Source organism: Vicugna pacos, chromosome 15 (genome assembly GCF_048564905.1).
Source record: "Vicugna pacos chromosome 15, VicPac4, whole genome shotgun sequence".
Taxonomy (NCBI): domain Eukaryota; kingdom Metazoa; phylum Chordata; class Mammalia; order Artiodactyla; family Camelidae; genus Vicugna; species Vicugna pacos.
In genome coordinates this window covers 934,288-950,663 of record NC_133001.1, presented here as the reverse complement: position 1 = coordinate 950,663, position 16,376 = coordinate 934,288, and the positions used below count along the sequence as shown (strand labels likewise).

Below are 16,376 nucleotides of genomic sequence, written 5' to 3'. Positions count from 1 at the left end.
ATTAACTCTAAGAAAGTCCAGTATATTTATTTGGTTGTTGTTTTGCTTATACTTTTGGTGTCATATTTTAAAAACCATTGCCAAATCCAAGATCATGAGGATTTATTCTTACATTTTCTTCTAATGGTTTTATGGTTTTATCTCATATTTAGGTGGTTGATCCATTTTGTTTTTTCTTTTTTGGGGGACCAGAGGATGGAGGTAATTAGGTTTGCTTGTTTGTTCATTTGTTTAATGGAGGTACTGGGGATTGAACCCAGAACCTTGTGCATGCTAGGCACACACTCTACCACTGAGCTAAAGCTTCATGGCACCCTCCCTGCCCCCCCAACCCCCCCATTGATCAATTTTGAGTTAACTTTTGTATGCAGTGTGTGGTAGGGAGCCCAATTTCATTCTTTCCCATATCAAAGAAATTTTAAGTCGTTTAATCCAAATCCTTTTACAAACAAGAAAACAGGCTTGGGGAAGTGAGGGGACAAAACAAGTTTTTGGCTGAAACAAGACTGAGGCGGTCAAAGCCTGACCCCCGTCTACCACATCACTCTGACTGCTCTTACTGCCCAGGCTCAGAGGCCTTTGCCTGAGATGCAGAGCAAAGAGCAGTGATCGTGTAATCTCTGGAGCAGTCTTTCAAGCTAGATTTCTTGAACATAAAAATGTGTAACAATTCTAAAGGTAATTTTATAGAGGAAATGTCCAGACAAGTGTATCAGCTCTGTGGTATCTAAGTCTAAACGTTGTCCTTTTGGATGTATCATACGGGAATCTACTTTTAATGTTGTATATTCCTGAATCAGAGGGTAAATAGATACCTTTTATGCAATTAACAGAGAGCAAACGCAAGTTGCCCCCAAAAACGTTTTCATGGAGATGTGGATAATGCAACTAAATAAAAGATATTGGGCTGCCCCGGAAGGGCGCCCATGGAGCCGGGCCTGCCGGCTCCACCGACAGCTATGGCGCCGCTGTTGGAATACGAGCGGCAGTTGGTGCTGGAACTGCTGGATGCGGACGAGCTGGTAGTGTGCGCCCGCGGGCTCAGCGCGGACCGGCTCCTCTACCACTTCCTACAGCTGCACTGCCACCCGGCAGGCCTGGTGCTGGTGCTCAACACGCAGCCGGCCGAGGAGGAGTATTTTATCAATCAGCTGAAGATAGAAGGAATTGAACACCTCCCTCGCCGTGAAACAAATGAAATCACAAGTAACAATCGCTATGAGGTTTACACACAAGGCGGTGTGATATTTGCAACCAGTCGAATACTTGTGGTTGACTTCTTGACTGACAGAATACCCTCAGATTTAATTACTGGCGTCTTGGTGTATAGAGCTCACAGAATAATCGATTCTTGTCAAGAAGCATTCATCTTGCGCCTCTTTCGACAGAAAAACAAACGTGGTTTCATTTAAGCTTTCACAGACAATGCCATTGCCTTTGACACTGGCTTTTGTCACGTGGAAAGAGTGATGAGAAATCTTTTCGTGAAGAAGCTGAATCTGTGGCCAAGGTTCCATGTAGCAGTAAACTCATTTTTAGAACAGCATAAACCCGAAGTCGTAGAAATTCATGTTTCTATGACACCTGCCATGCGTGCTATACAGACTGCTATTCCGGACATTTTAAATGTGTGTCTGAAGGAACTGAAATGCCATAACCCATCACTGGAAGTCGAAGATTTATCTTTAGAAAATGCTATTGGAAAACCTTTTGACAAGACAATCCGCCATTATCTGGATCCTTTGTGGCACCAGCTTGGAGCCAAGACTAAATCCTTGGTTCAGGATTTGAAGATATTACGTACTTTGCTGCAATATCTCTCTCAATATGATTGTGTCACATTTCTTAATCTTCTGGAATTTCTCAGAGCAACAGAGAAGGCATTTGGTCAGAATTCAGGTTGGCTGTTTCTTGACTCTAGCACCTCGATGTTCGTAAATGCTCGAGCAAGGGTTTATCATGTTCCAGATGCCAAAATGAGTAAAAAAGGCAAAATGCCTGAAAAAATGGAAATTGAAGAGGAACAAGAAGCAAAAAAGGAACTGGTACTAGAAAGCAACCCAAAGTGGGAAGCACTTACCGAAGTACTGAAAGAAATTGAGGCAGAGAATAAGGAGAGTGAAGCCCTCGGTGGTCTAGGACAAATTCTCATCTGTGCAAGTGACGACAGGACGTGCTCCCAGCTGCGGGAGTACGTCGCGGTCGGAGCAGAGGCCTTCTTGTTGAGGCTGTACAGGAAAACCTTTGAGAAGGACAGCAAAGCTGAAGACGTGTGGGTGAAGTTCAGGCAGGAGGACGGTACAAAGAGAACAACGAAATCCAGCAGAAGGCTCAGAGGCCTCCGAAACAAAGAGGGGGCTGCTGCCAAAGAGAGGGCTCTCAGAAAGAAGAAGCCATGGTTGACTTTAACTCAGATGATGGGGAAATCTGAAGAAGTGGATGAGGAGAGAGATGTCGAGGAAGGGTGTCCAAGAGACGTAAGCAACAGCCCCGAGAACTCCTTAGAAGATATTCAGCATGAGGAGTTTGATTTAAATGTATCGTCTGATGCCGCGTACGGGATCCTGAAAGACCCCCTCACCATCATCCACCCACTTCTGGGCTGCAGCGACCCCTACGCTCTGACCAGGGTGCTCCACGAAGTGGAGCCGCGATACGCGGTTCTGTACGACGCAGAGCTAACATTCGTACGTCAGCTTGAAATTTACAGGGCAAGTCGCCCCGGGAAACCGCTGAGGGTTTACTTTCTTATATACGGAGGTTCCACCGAGGAACAGCGCTATCTCACTGCTTTGCGGAAAGAGAAGGAAGCTTTTGAAAAGCTCATAAGGGAAAAGGCTAGCATGGTTGTCCCTGAAGAAAGAGAAGGCAGGGATGAAACGAACCTGGACCTCGTAAGAGGCTGCATGTCTACGGGCGCTCCCACTGACACTCAGAAAGAGGGCGGCCAGGAGCAGAATGGTACCCAGCAAAGTATAGTCGTGGATATGCGCGAGTTTCGAAGTGAACTCCCGTCTCTGATCCATCGTCGGGGCATCGACATTGAGCCAGTGACGCTGGAGGTCGGCGACTACATCCTGACTCCGGAAATGTGCGTGGAGCGCAAGAGCATCAGCGACCTGATCGGCTCCTTGAACAACAGCCGCCTGTACAGCCAGTGCACCTCCATGTCCCGCCGCTACAAGCGGCCGGTGCTCCTCATCGAGTTCGACGCCAGCAAGCCCTTCTCCCTCGTGTCCCGCGGTGCCTTACACCAGGAGATCTCCAGCAGCGACGTCAGCTCCAAGCTCACCCTCCTCACGCTTCACTTCCCCAGGCTCTGGCTTCTCTGGTGCCCCTCCCCACACGCAACCGTGGAGCTGTTTGAGGAGCTGAAGCAAAACAAGCCACAGCCTGACTCGGTGGCCGCCATGGCGGTGACCGCGGACTCCGAGACCCTCCCCGAGGCAGAGAAGTATAGCCCGGGCCCCAAGACTTCCTGTTGAAAATGCCGGGGGTCAATGCCAAAAACTGTCGCTCCTTGATGAACCACGTTAAGAACATCGCAGAGTTAGCCAGCCTGTCCCAAGACAAGCTGGCGAGTGTCCTGGGGAACGCGGCAAACGCGAAGCAGCTCTATGACTTCATTCACACCTCCTATGCCGAGGTTGTAGCTAAAGGGAGAGTGAAAAAATGAACAGTGGTGACTGTTTTCTTCTCCTGTGACTGTGCTGCTCAGCTGCCGTCTGCTCACTCTTAATTGTCAGCCCAGAGTCTCACTCCCGACCTTCTAAGGATTGCGCTGTTTGCTGGGCCAGTGGCCCCGAGGCCCAGGCTCTGCTCTGAACTTCGCATTTAGGAATAATTTTTACTTCCCCTGCCTTCTCTCCTCCCTCCCTGCACACCCACGCCAGGTCTAGTTCCTTCAGTTTTTAAATGAGGTGTTGTCAGGGTCAGGTAGTGTTTATAGAGGGCCCTTTCTGAAACAAGCAGAAATTTATGTTTCCTCCATAAACTGATAAACACACAATTGTGTTCTCACCCTCTGTCTACAGAGGGGCCGCCAGGACACTGAGAAGGGAGCGTCTCTGCCACTCCTGACCAGTTCTCTGCACGTTTTCCTCAACTCCGTGCTTTTCCCACCACCCGTCTGCCCCTGAGATAAATTCATGGGGATTTCCTACTGCTAATTTAAGAAAGAGGCATCTCTGAAACTGGCTGATCGGTTTTCTAATCACCTGAATAGATGTAGCATGCACTATAACTGTAACTCGATTGTTCAAAACCAGTATTTTTAAAACAAAGTGAGTTACCTATTTACAGAATTGGATGGTGTAGGTGTAGGACACCTGAAAACTCTCAGTTTTTATAGATATTTAACCTCCTCAATCCCAGCGATCTCAAGTCCAAGTGGGTAGCCCCAGAGTCTCTCAGACGTCCTCCTCCCCAGCCCCTCCGCACGCGTCCTGGGACCACCAGCTCGAGTCCTCTCCCCACGTCTCGCCTCTCACGGCCCTGCGCCCGAGCGGCCTCCCGCATCTGTGAGGACTGATGTGCAAGCCGCTGAGTGACCCACAAGTTTTTAGGATTGGTTTTTCTTCCTTGATTTGAGCTAGAGGGGGCATAAGAAAATAGAAAATGAACGCATAGAATACATAAAAATTCTAAAGAAATACAGAGTTTAAAACTCATAAAGAAAACAGTCTCACTGCAGACCTCCTGGTTGATGTAGTTTAGCCTCTTGCCAGCGTGTGTGTGCAGGGCACTTACAGCACCTTTGCGCAGTTTTTTAACTTTTATACTTATACATTATTAACTTCGGTATCATGCACATCTTTGATAATAAGTAGTCAGTTTTCTACCTCGGGAGCTGCTGTGGACATCAGTCCCTCGCCGCATCACGTAGGGTCACATTCATTGGTGTTGGTCATGTTGTTCTTTGTCACACTGCTTGAAGTCAGCAGATAGTGGACGGTGTACCACAAAGTGGTCTTCAACTTCAGCAGAAGTCTTTGAGCCGTCATCTCCAGACTGAACCTCTCCTCTCGTCTTGACATCTAGATGTCTTGGTATGTTGACATACGTTAATGCTATTCAAGTGTGTCGGTCTTGAACTCCATACAGGGGTGCTGCAAGAATGAATTAAGGGCTATCAAAGAATCATATTTCTTATCGTCAAACTCTGTACAGTGATTTGGAGAGGAGAGAAGAGGACAAACAAATTAATTTAAGGTAGAATAAAGATTTGGGCTACTAATTTTGTCCAGGGTTTAAAATATACTGTTGAGAATAGAAGACAAAATTGTCGGATACATATGTTAACTTTTATTATGCATTTATTTATTTAAAAGTTCAGTCATTGTTAAAAGTACATTAAAATAGACATACCACCTCAAAAAAAAAAGGATATTGAAGCAAATTCAGATTCTCTTGACAAGGGAAAACCCACAGACTCTATATAGGACATTTATAGCAGACTCTGGGCCCCCAGTGGGCCTCATTACAGTCCTCTTGGTCCACCGTTTCCTCCAGCCATTGTTGCAGCAACCTGCTTCCCACAGGTGCCTCCTGACAGCACATTGCCTCTTCTGTACCAAGTACCCCTTGCTGTCTACCCTGGGACACCTCTGACACTAGGAAGCCTGCAGGTGTCCACTTGGTTTCCATATGCACAAACTTGGAAGTGCAAAAGAACTAATACCCCAATGGGCGACCAGTGACCAAAGGAGCAGGGCAGTGGGGAGAGGGCATAGAGACCATACATGAATGCTCCTCTTTTCTATCCCTTGAGTGAACAAATCTGAGGTATATTCTACATGGCTTTTCGAGGGTCTCGTGGGACCCAGGTCCAGCTGACTACAAGAGCATCCAGCTCAGCAGCACAGCTTTGTGCTATTTTTCCTCTTCCTGGGACACTATTTCAGTCCCCTGCTCCTATACCCTAGGATCATTTCCCAAAATAAATTCTCTCCATGAAAGCTCTTGGTTCTCACTTTACTTTCTGGAGGAAATCCATGCTAAGACATGCCTCAGGATAGGCATTGTTTTTATCCCCATTCTGCAGATGAGGAAACAGAAGTTTGAAAACTTTGGAAAACTTCAGCTGGTAAATGGCAAAGCAAAGAAATATGCTCATCTGATTTCAGATTCCTGTTACACTCCCCTCTCTCTAGTTCTGATTGATATCTATTCCCCTCTCATTGTCTCACTATACCAGAAGCCAAGTCTCTGCAAATCCATCCCATGTCCCAAACCTACTCTTTGTACCCAGCACCACCCACCTCTCCTACCTTCTGCAGGATGTGATCCCCAACTTCAGAAGGACCAAACTCAAGTGCCTCCTGAGGTTGCCTGGTAACATTAATAATGGCTAACATTTATCCATCCCTGCCTAGGTACTAAGTACTGTTCTATGTCTTTTAGTTGTATTAGTTCATTCAATTCTCAACACAACCCTATGAAGCAGGCACTGTTGTTATTACACCTTGCCAGAGAGGAAACAGAGGCATGTGGAAGATAAGTAACTTGCCAAAGACACACACTTAAGAAATGGAGCCAGTCCTGTAAGGTAGGCAATATGATGGTTGTTTAGAAGCAATTCCAGCCTTCTAAATATTCAAGGAATCCAAAAATTCATATTTTATAAAAAATCTTCTAATTTGTTTGACTACTGACTACTTCATGTTTAAGTTACTCTGTACAAGCCAAACCGAATAAGTATATTAATCAGATTTAGCCTTCTGGGTACCAGTTTGCAAACTCTGCTTAGCTATTTGGAATTTGGCACGTGGAGTTGATCTTTTTCACAAAATGCAGTATCATTGTCACAAAGGACTAGTATTGGAGTCTCTAACTTTTGGAAAAGATGAGATTAGTCAGGAAGAGTGATCTGGTGGGATCATTTTAGTTGCTATAAAACACCTGGAGCAATTGCTTCTAATATAAGCAGCCAATTGGATATTGCACACTGATGAAATATTTGGTCACAGAGATTGTTCCTGGCTTATAAATCCCTAGGTTCTTAGTAATGGAACAAGATTAAGTATTCTTCACTAGTTATAAATCTAGTCTCTACATTATATTGCTGGACAAAACACTGTATATTTTATACTACACTATTTTATTCTGATTGAAAAAAGTAATATATACTGTTCATTTTTTTAAATGTGAAAAATATGAAAATCAGTTAAGAAAATCTTTCCTAATCCTCATGCTCACAGATAATATCAACATTTAGGTATGTTTCCTTCCAGTTTTATTTTCTAGACATAGAACAATTCTTTTTTTTTTTCTTATTTTTTTTTAATTGAAGTATAGTCAATTACAATGTGTCAATCTCTGGTGTACAGCTTAATGTCCAAGTCACACATACACATATATATATTAATTTTCATACACTTTTTCAGTAAAAGTTATTGCAAGACACTGTTTATAGGCCCCTGTGCTATACAGAAGAAATTTGGTTTTTTATTAATTTTCATATATAGTAGTTAATACTTGCAAATCTCGTACTCCCAAATTTATTCCTTCCCACCCCCATTCCCCACCCCCGGTAACCATAAGACTGTTTACTATACACATAGAATAATTCTTACACATAGATCTTAAAAGTATTTGAAGCTCTTAAAGAATTTGATGGTAATATGACATAGACTCAAATTGAAGAAGCTCAATTCTGCCTAGTTCAAAGCTACTTAAAGTGATTTTCAGGTTTTCACATTTGTATAGTATAAGCATTTTCAGATTGCTTCAGGTGGCATTTTTTTCCCATCTTCTCCCTTCCTTTTTTCACTTTCCTAACATTGCTTTTTAGAATCAAATTAATTTTTTATCTATATTTTTAAGTTGCAACAAAGTTTGTAAGCTTCTCTTGAGATTTTCTTGACAACCATAAGTTATATTTGTGGTTATGCAAAGTAAAAGTAATTCAGAAAGAGTCCAGAACTGGAAATCCTACCCGTGAGATATAATAAAATTTGTTTGAGTGAAGACTATTTTGCAGTGCATAAAAGCACTTCTAGAGAGTAAAACACTTAATGGAGCTCTATTAATCCTCTTAGGCCACCTGAATAGTCCAAGTATTGGTGAGGCAATAACTAGTCTACTAAATATGACCTTAGCAGCCTAAGATTTCATACAGCTCTGTAGTAAATGTTGTTTTTGTTACTTAATCCATTTTCCTCTTTCTCCTTCCTAAGAGGACCCTAATTTTTCATCAGACATTCACCTGATCAAATAATCCTATTTTTCTAAGCCAATCTCCTGTTGACTAGTACTGATCTAGAGATAGGTGTGAGACTTACTGATCTACAGATAGGTGTGATAGAGATTGGTGGCCCAATCAGATGGAAGGGCATATTTTATTCCATGGCTCTCACTCCCGCTGTACCCAAACAAAGGAAGGAGTACCCCAGATAGCTGCTAGCAATGAAATTGTGACCAAGAGTGAAGTTGCGTTAGGCAAAAGTGGAAGCAGAGGACAACAGTGAATATATGTACAGAGTCTGGGTCCTTGGGATTCCCTGGAGCCTCAGAACATACTGCACCTGAACCTGTCCGACTATGGACTCCCAGCTCTCCAAAATAATACTTTTCCTTATTGTTTTAGTCCATTTTGCATCAGTACTTTCTGTTACTTTCAGCCAAAGCATCCTATGTGGTACAAGCTCTACAGAGCTCAGTTTCTTTCCAAGCTTCAAGGTGCTATAACTGGTTCTAGATTACTCAGAATTTAAATGGACCAAAACTGTCCTCTGTTTGCTATTAGTATTTAAAAAGCAAATCATGACAAAGAGCATACAAAGAATTTAGTTTTAATTAACTCATCATGAACAGAGTGAATTTTACAACAGGGTAGATTATAGCTCAGTAAACTTGACTTAAAAAAATAAAATAAATTTCAAAACCTCCAACAAAAAATTTCTGTCCCTTAGGTTTCCATTTAAGTACACAGTAACAGCCTCAGTTTCGCTGTCTCTCAGTTCTGCCATCCTTAGAACATTTGGCTCAGCCTCTGGAGCTGAGGACAGACCTGTACTCCCCAAAGCAAGGGAAATGGAACAAACCAAGGCTCTGCTACAGTGAAGGGAGCAGGGAGGAATGGCTTTTATATAGTCATGGGAGGGTGTATACCACAGTCAATCTTGAGTTTATTGTGCATTCATTCCAAGAAGTCTTCTCTGTTTACATCTCCAGGAACATTGAATATAATTATATCAGGACTATCATTGCCATCAGGCAAAAATCTCAAAACACATATTAGAAATTCAGGAAGTAAGGCACTTAAAAGAGGAATGGTTTAAAATCATGGACTCTCAGAAAATCACATCCACTTGTTACATATCAAAGAGGTAACACATATCAATTTTAGCATCACCTAAAATCCTGCAGTCTTTTTAAATGAAAGTTACTATTAATTTCATGACTCCTTTCAAATCTTTGTTTAACCATTTCAAAGGTCCAACCTTCTTTTGATGAGATTAATTAGTAAATCAATTAATTAGCATTTGTAACCTCCTAAAATACCCAGAGCATAGGCAAAATCTTATTTAACTAACATGACTTTGAAAATCAACTACACTTCAATAAAAATCTTATTTATTTAGATTAGTATATAAATTAAGATTAAATCTGCAAAAAACATGGTCAAATCTGAAAAATGTGATGCTGAATGAAAGAAGTCTGACAAAAGAGAGTAGATTCTATCTGAATCCAATCTTTGAAGTTCAATAACAGACAAAATTAATTTATAAGGATAGTAATCAGAGCAGTGGAGGGGCAGGGGAGACTGACTGCAGAGGGACAAAGGAGCTTTCTGTGAAGATGCAAATATTCTGTGTTTTATCTTAGGTAGTGGTTAATGGGTGTAAATGATCATCAGAAGTCTTCCAAACTCAACACTGAAGATCTCTGCATTTTAATTGATGTTAATTATATTTCAATTAAAAACATTAAAAATTAAAAATAAGTGTACATACTAAGGAACTACCTAAATAGCCATCAAGAGGTGACACAAATTATAGCACATACAGACACTGAAATAATATACAGCTCTACTACTATATATAAAATAGGTAAATAACAAATTTTTCTTCTCTAGCACAGGGAACTATACTGAATATCTTGTAGTAACCTATAATGAGAAAGAATATAAAAATGAATATCTGTGTGTATACGTAGGACTGAAATATTACACTGTACACCAAAAATTGACACAACATTGTAAACTGACTATACTTCAATTTAAAAAAGAATGCAAGAGAAAAATAATATGCAGCTTTAAAAAGAATGAAGTAGAGGGGGAGGGTATAGCTTAGTGGTAGAGTGCAAGCCTAGCATGTAAGAGGTCCTGGGTTCAATCCCCAGCACCTCCACTAAATAAATAAATAAATCGAATTACCTTCCCGACCAAACAAAAACAAAAACAGAAAACAAACAAACAAAAAGAGTGAAGTAAATCTAGTGAGATATGATGATCTCCAAGATAAATCTTCAAGTTAGCGAAAGATCTGGACTAGTACATAGGCTCTGTCATTTGTGTATGTTTGTACATGCACAGAACTAACTCTGGAGGGACACATAAGGCACCAGTAACGGCGGTGGTCTCCAGGGAGAGAAGCAGTCCGGTAAAAGCGGGTACGTGCAGTGAAAGAGGGCAGGGGTGGCCAATTTTCACTGCATATATATTTCTGGATGAAGAAATCAACATGAATGTATTGTTTGAGGGGTGCAGTTTAGTTATAATCACAGGGGTTTAAATTACTGATACTTAACCACTGTTGGATGTCATAATAACTCTTGGGTAGCGGCAGCCAGATGTAAGACAGATATGCTGGATTGTCTGTTGAGTAGTGCTCATGTCAGCCCTGCCACCGGATTTGATTACTACCATGTCCAGAGCTGAAGGAAGTTTTTCTTCACTATTTGCTGGGTGGTATAAATATTATTTCAGATAAGTTACTGGCCTCCTGGTAACCCCTCCCGGTTCATTTTCTGGAGTGAACAGCTGACTCTGTTGCTGCTGGATCAGGGTATGTCTTCACAAGGACTCACTTCACTGTATATTTTCAAGCTATTAAAATACGTTACCACGTAACTATATATTGCCCACTTAAATAAATCAATTGCGTGAAAAAGACTAAAGATACAGAGCGAGAGTTAAGAAGATGCCAAAGCTACTTACAGTAATTGAGATGATCCAGACACTAGTGTGGAGTGAACCTTATCCACTTGGCCTGCCAATCAGCCTTCCTCAAAACTGACACACCACCTGTCCATCTACACCCCTCAACTGGTACCTACTGTATCACCCTTGAGGTTTTATTCACTTTCTCTATACATATGGTTTATCTTCATGGTTAGATTGTAAGTAACCTTGAGAGTAAGTACCTTGTCTTACACTTTTAGGGGGGACCTACCCAGTCCTTACAAATGGCTGGCGGCTAAATCAATATTCAATCACTAAAGTAAGTAAGTAATTACTAAGTGTGACGGTTCTGTTTATCTCAATACCTAAAGTCATTGTTAATCATCATGAGACAATGATGACCCCAAAGGGGCTCCAACCAGTTGAGATACTTTTCGATTTTTGCTTTCGTATTTCAGTATTACATTGGTGTGACTCATTTAAAACAAAATGCACTGGCTCCAAAATTTGTAAGTAAAATATGTGTAAATCAAATTCTACTTTAAATGTTCCAGGAACTCATTATTTTAAATAGTTTACCTTGCTGGAGTTTTTAAAATAGATATAATACTACCATCAGTAACATTGCAATATTTTTGTGATATGAATAATCACAGTATAATTAACCTGTTTCCTAAATTCAAAAGTCTAGGTCATATATTTCCCAAGGCAACCCTCAGCTGTGCTTGGATTAACATCAAAATGACTTTTTTTTCTTGAGTCCTATGCTTAAAACCTAACTTACTCTCCCTTTTTACTTTTATTATTGAAGGAGGGTGAATACAATTATTAAAAGGGAAAGGCGACAGGATAATAAAAGACAAAGGCATAATCCTAGAATATTGGGGAAATGGAGGCCCGGGAGCCTCGGATAACAATGAGGAGAAGAGAAAGACCATCCCTGGGAGCAAAGAGGTCACTTGTCAGCAAGCAGTGGAGGCAGGTGGGCTGGGTAGGCTGGGGACGGGAGGCAAGGAAAGATGTGACACTAAACAAGCTCTTGAATCTAAGGAGGGTTGAAATAAGGGGCAAATAGATGTTTCAGAGTCAGGCTGGCTCAGAGCTGAGCTAATTGTTTACTTCTGAATATTGAAAGGGAATCTTGAACTGGAGGTTTTTCTCAAATAGGTAGAAAACCACACTGGTCCCATGGATGTGGAGTGCCCATGTGCAGTGTCTCTGCTCAGAACACATACAACACATAGGCGGTGGCTCTTCAGTGACTCTGCTTTTGTTTCTTGCTTGTTTACTGCTCGTGGACATTGCAGAACTGTTCTGAAGCACCGGGACAAACCATTTCCTAGACCCCTGTGACTGCTTCTAAGAAAGTAGCCTCCCCAGGATGGCGCCCGCCTCTACCTCACAAGGCCGGTCCACCTCCACCTTGCTCTCTGGTACTGATGCAGGACCCGGGGAGACGGAGAGGAAGGCTTGATGGCATTTTTTTAGTTTGTTCGTTGTCTTCGCTCGCTGGAACGTCAGCTCCGTGTGGGCAGAACTGCTGCTTTACACACTACTGCATATGTCCCCAGCACCTAACACAGTGCCTGGCACAGAGTGGGCCCTCTGAATAGTTGTCAAATAAATGAATGAATTGGTTGCAGGCCTACCTTTTTGCTTTCTTGTAGGAATGGCAGGTTTCAGGGAATGAAAAGAGTATCAGTTACCTAGCTGAGTCCTTTACATAAGACCTCTCAGTGTTGGGGGCTGACCTATGCCAATTTGGTCATTCAACGGTCAGTGGTTATTCTGGTAAGAATTAGTCTCCTCTGGCCTCCGAGGCAGATAAAAGCCATCAATTCCCTCTCCTCCTATCTCCTCCAACACACTACTCAGTAAGACAGTATGTTTCAATGAAAGTATATCTTAGACCAGCCTCTTGGTAAATTATAAACACTGATTGGCCACCAGGCACAAAAACAGCCACACGGCCTGTTCAGACGAGTGCAGAGAACCCCACTCCTTGTCCTCAGGCCTTCTGACTGCACCTTGTGTGGGAAGCTCACTTGTAGTCTTTCTGTAGGATTCTGACCAATGGATTAACCAGCCTTCCAAATGCATCTCAGGGCAGAGCCCTCTGTGAACAGAGAGGCAAACACGGGACCAAGCAGAGCTCAGGATGGAGATGCAGCTCGGAAAACACCAGGGCTCTTCCTCTTCCTTCAGGTAAGGACAGCGGGTCCTGCGAAACTTTCTAGCCAAACCCATATCCTAACACTCGGTAGAGCCAATGGAAGCAAGAAAAGCTGTGGTACAACCTTATACCAGTTTCTGAGCCTTCTGGTGTGTAGATTCTTAATGATACTTGAAATGCTTAAACAACCACTTCTGAGGTGTGGGCTCTGGATTAGTTTCTTTAAAACGCTAAATAACCACCCCCCTCCCCATTCCCTCGCTCCCCCCTATGCACCCACATTTACACATACACATGGGTTTATTCTGCAGCGCTGTACTACATAAACCATTCAATTCCCCAAACCTTTCTGGAGGGAAAGTAAGAAGAACATAAAGTGCTTATTACATGCTCAGCCATGTTCAAGGCGCCGTACACGTTTAACCTCCACAACAACGCCACTATTGCTACCCTGATTTTACAGATGAGGAAGCTGAAGCCCAAAGAAGGAATGCGTCCAAGCTCATGCTGCTGATAAGCGGTCAGGGCCAAGTTCAAACTTGCTGCAGAGTTTCAGAGCCCTCACTCTTAACCACTATATTCTGCTGCAATTCCTTCTGACAATAAGAATTATTGGAATATTACAGGTGTTCCGAGTCACCAACATTTCCTTATCCTTTTTATGCTTTGAAGGCAAATATTCAGGGAGGCAAAGGTGTTAGTTGACAATCGCTGTGGAAGTTTCAGGCTGTGATCTGCAGTTGGAGCAAATTCATGTGTGCAAGGTGCACGGATGCTGACTCCAGAATTATAAAAATATCCTATAGATCACGTTATCTTTTTCCTCCCCAATGGCAAGTTGATTTTTGAACCTCCAAGGAAGAGATAATATTCTTACAATTCCTTTACCACATTTTAAAATAAAACATAATCATGAAAACCACAGATCTGCTAAATTTAGTGACTAAAATGTTAATATTTGGTATATTTTGAAAGTAACAACTCTAAGGCAGCTTTCTAACTCTTTCAGGCTGAAATTAGCTACCAGAAAACATCACTAAGACTGTTCCAGTGACTCATGACTGCTGAGGAGATAAGAACGTGGGCTCTGGATTCAGCCAGACTGGCTTGGAAGCCCATCACTAAATGTATGTCTTAGTGCTACTTCACCTCTAAGCCTCAGCGCCTCGTTTATAAAATGGGAGTAATGGGTATATGTGTACCTAGCCCCTAACAGAATGGTCATTATTCTGGGGGATTGGGATTTAGTTGAGGCTCCTAAGGACAAACAGCCTCCAAGTCACAAAAGAAAGAAGCATTGTTCTGACTTCCCAAATTGCTCTTCCTGGAAAGCCACTCATCTTGCTTACAGTCTATATATTTTGAGAACTCTGGTTATTGGTATATAATCACTCAACTTGGCTGGGTTGGAGGCTGGTGTATGCCCCCAAGCAAGTCCTGTGTCACCTGTTTTCTGTAATCAAATGGGACAAGCCAACCTCAGGTTGTTCTCTTCGGTTGACCCTCCCATCTCATGTGAAGATGTCATGTTAAAAAGCTAAAGGGTTGCTTCGTGGGTATATGAGGTAAATTTCCAGTTCCGGAGGCAGAACTAGGATCAAAGGTGGGAATTTTCCAGGTACAGATATGGACTCAATGGAATAGTAAGTAGTGATCTCCCTGTCACTGGAAGCATTCAAGGAAGCTTAGTCATTATAGGCTAAGACTGGTGGAGAGAATATTCTTACTTTATGTAGAACATGGGACTGGATGATAATGATACAAAGAGTAATAAAAATCATGGCTTTCGTATATTGAAGTGCTACATGCTTCACATATTTTCATTTATTTAATCCTCATAGAAATCTTTCCAATTTTATAGTAGTATCCCTTTCGCACATTACAAAACCAAAGCTCAGAGAAGTTACATTATTTACCAACTCTCATACAGGTGGAATAATTAACACTGGGATTTGAATCCAGACATATGCTATTATTTTACAATTTCAGATATGTAATATCTACTCATTATAAAGTCACCCAGTAAGAACAGTGAGGCTGTTTAATGACAATAGAACAATGACATCTGAAGTGGTGAGCGACAGACATCATCTAATACCTGCCTTGGCGTTCATGTTATATTTCTATTTTGTTTTCAGTGTGTATTATTGTAAACGGTGTGGTGTTTTCACTGTCCTTTTTGATATCTCCAGATACTCTTCAGTTGGACTAATTCAGAAGCTGGAAAAAGGTCAGGACATTTTGTTTGAAGTCTCAATCATTAACAGTATCTAACAACCACATGCCTGCCTTATCATAACACAGAAGTCAGACGAGAAGTACACACAGCTCACAGAAACTGCTACAACAATCTACGATACGATATAATCACCACAGGGCAGTTACTCACTCAACAAATTCTCTGAGAGGCGGTGGAACACACTTGTTAGGAACTTAGGCTTTGACGCCACGTAGCTCAGCGCCACCAGCACTAACTACAAAACTGACCCCAAGCAGAATTCTTAAGCAATTTCAGCCTCAGCTTTACAAATGAGAATCATCGAGAACCAGCCAAGCCAATCTGGTTGTTGACAGTTACCGAGTTCTTTTGAGAAGACAGAGGAAACCTCCAACAGGGAGAAGCAGATTCCTCCCACGGCACCCTGGACATAGAAAGTACCTTACGGCTCCAAGTTCTGCAACATACAAGCACATACCATGTAGCCATTTGGTCTTAGTTTATGAAAGGTCAGGGAAGTGCTAACTCTCTGTCCTTTCAGACACTTTGAAAGCAGCTTGTCTGCAAGTTTCACTTCAGGCAGGTGCTGAAGTATCCTGACAGCCTCGCTCAGCTAACAGCCTGCTCAGTCAGGTGACGTAAACCTCCACTAAATGCTACACTCAGAACAAGTCAGAATCCTAATATTATTCGAACGGTGTAGGCTATTGGGCTAGCTTGATTCTTTCCTCTTCATTCAAGGGCAGGGGTGTCTATTCATTACTTCTAGTCAGTCCACTCATCCTTCAGCACTATTCATTTCTCCAATGAAATGTCATTTCTCACATCCATTATGCTAATTAGAAACCTTCCGGTGTTGA

General features: G+C 42.1%; 1 protein-coding gene and 1 pseudogene across 1 annotated transcript in view; both read left to right on the top strand.

The window, feature by feature from the left end:
• The window catches only part of LOC116277446 (synaptosomal-associated protein 47-like), a 160,125-nt gene extending 144,343 nt beyond the window's left edge, over nucleotides 1-15,782 (top strand). The window contains exons 3-5 of the mRNA XM_072937402.1: nucleotides 13,231-13,330; nucleotides 14,308-14,425; nucleotides 15,491-15,782. Coding sequence (XP_072793503.1) covers nucleotides 13,231-13,247 — 17 coding nt within the window. The 3' untranslated portion in view covers nucleotides 13,248-13,330; nucleotides 14,308-14,425; nucleotides 15,491-15,782. The remainder of the gene's footprint in view (nucleotides 1-13,230; nucleotides 13,331-14,307; nucleotides 14,426-15,490) is intronic.
• On the top strand, nucleotides 927-3,795 carry LOC102534837 (DNA repair endonuclease XPF pseudogene; annotated as a pseudogene).
• Nucleotides 15,783-16,376: the final 594 nt, after the last annotated feature.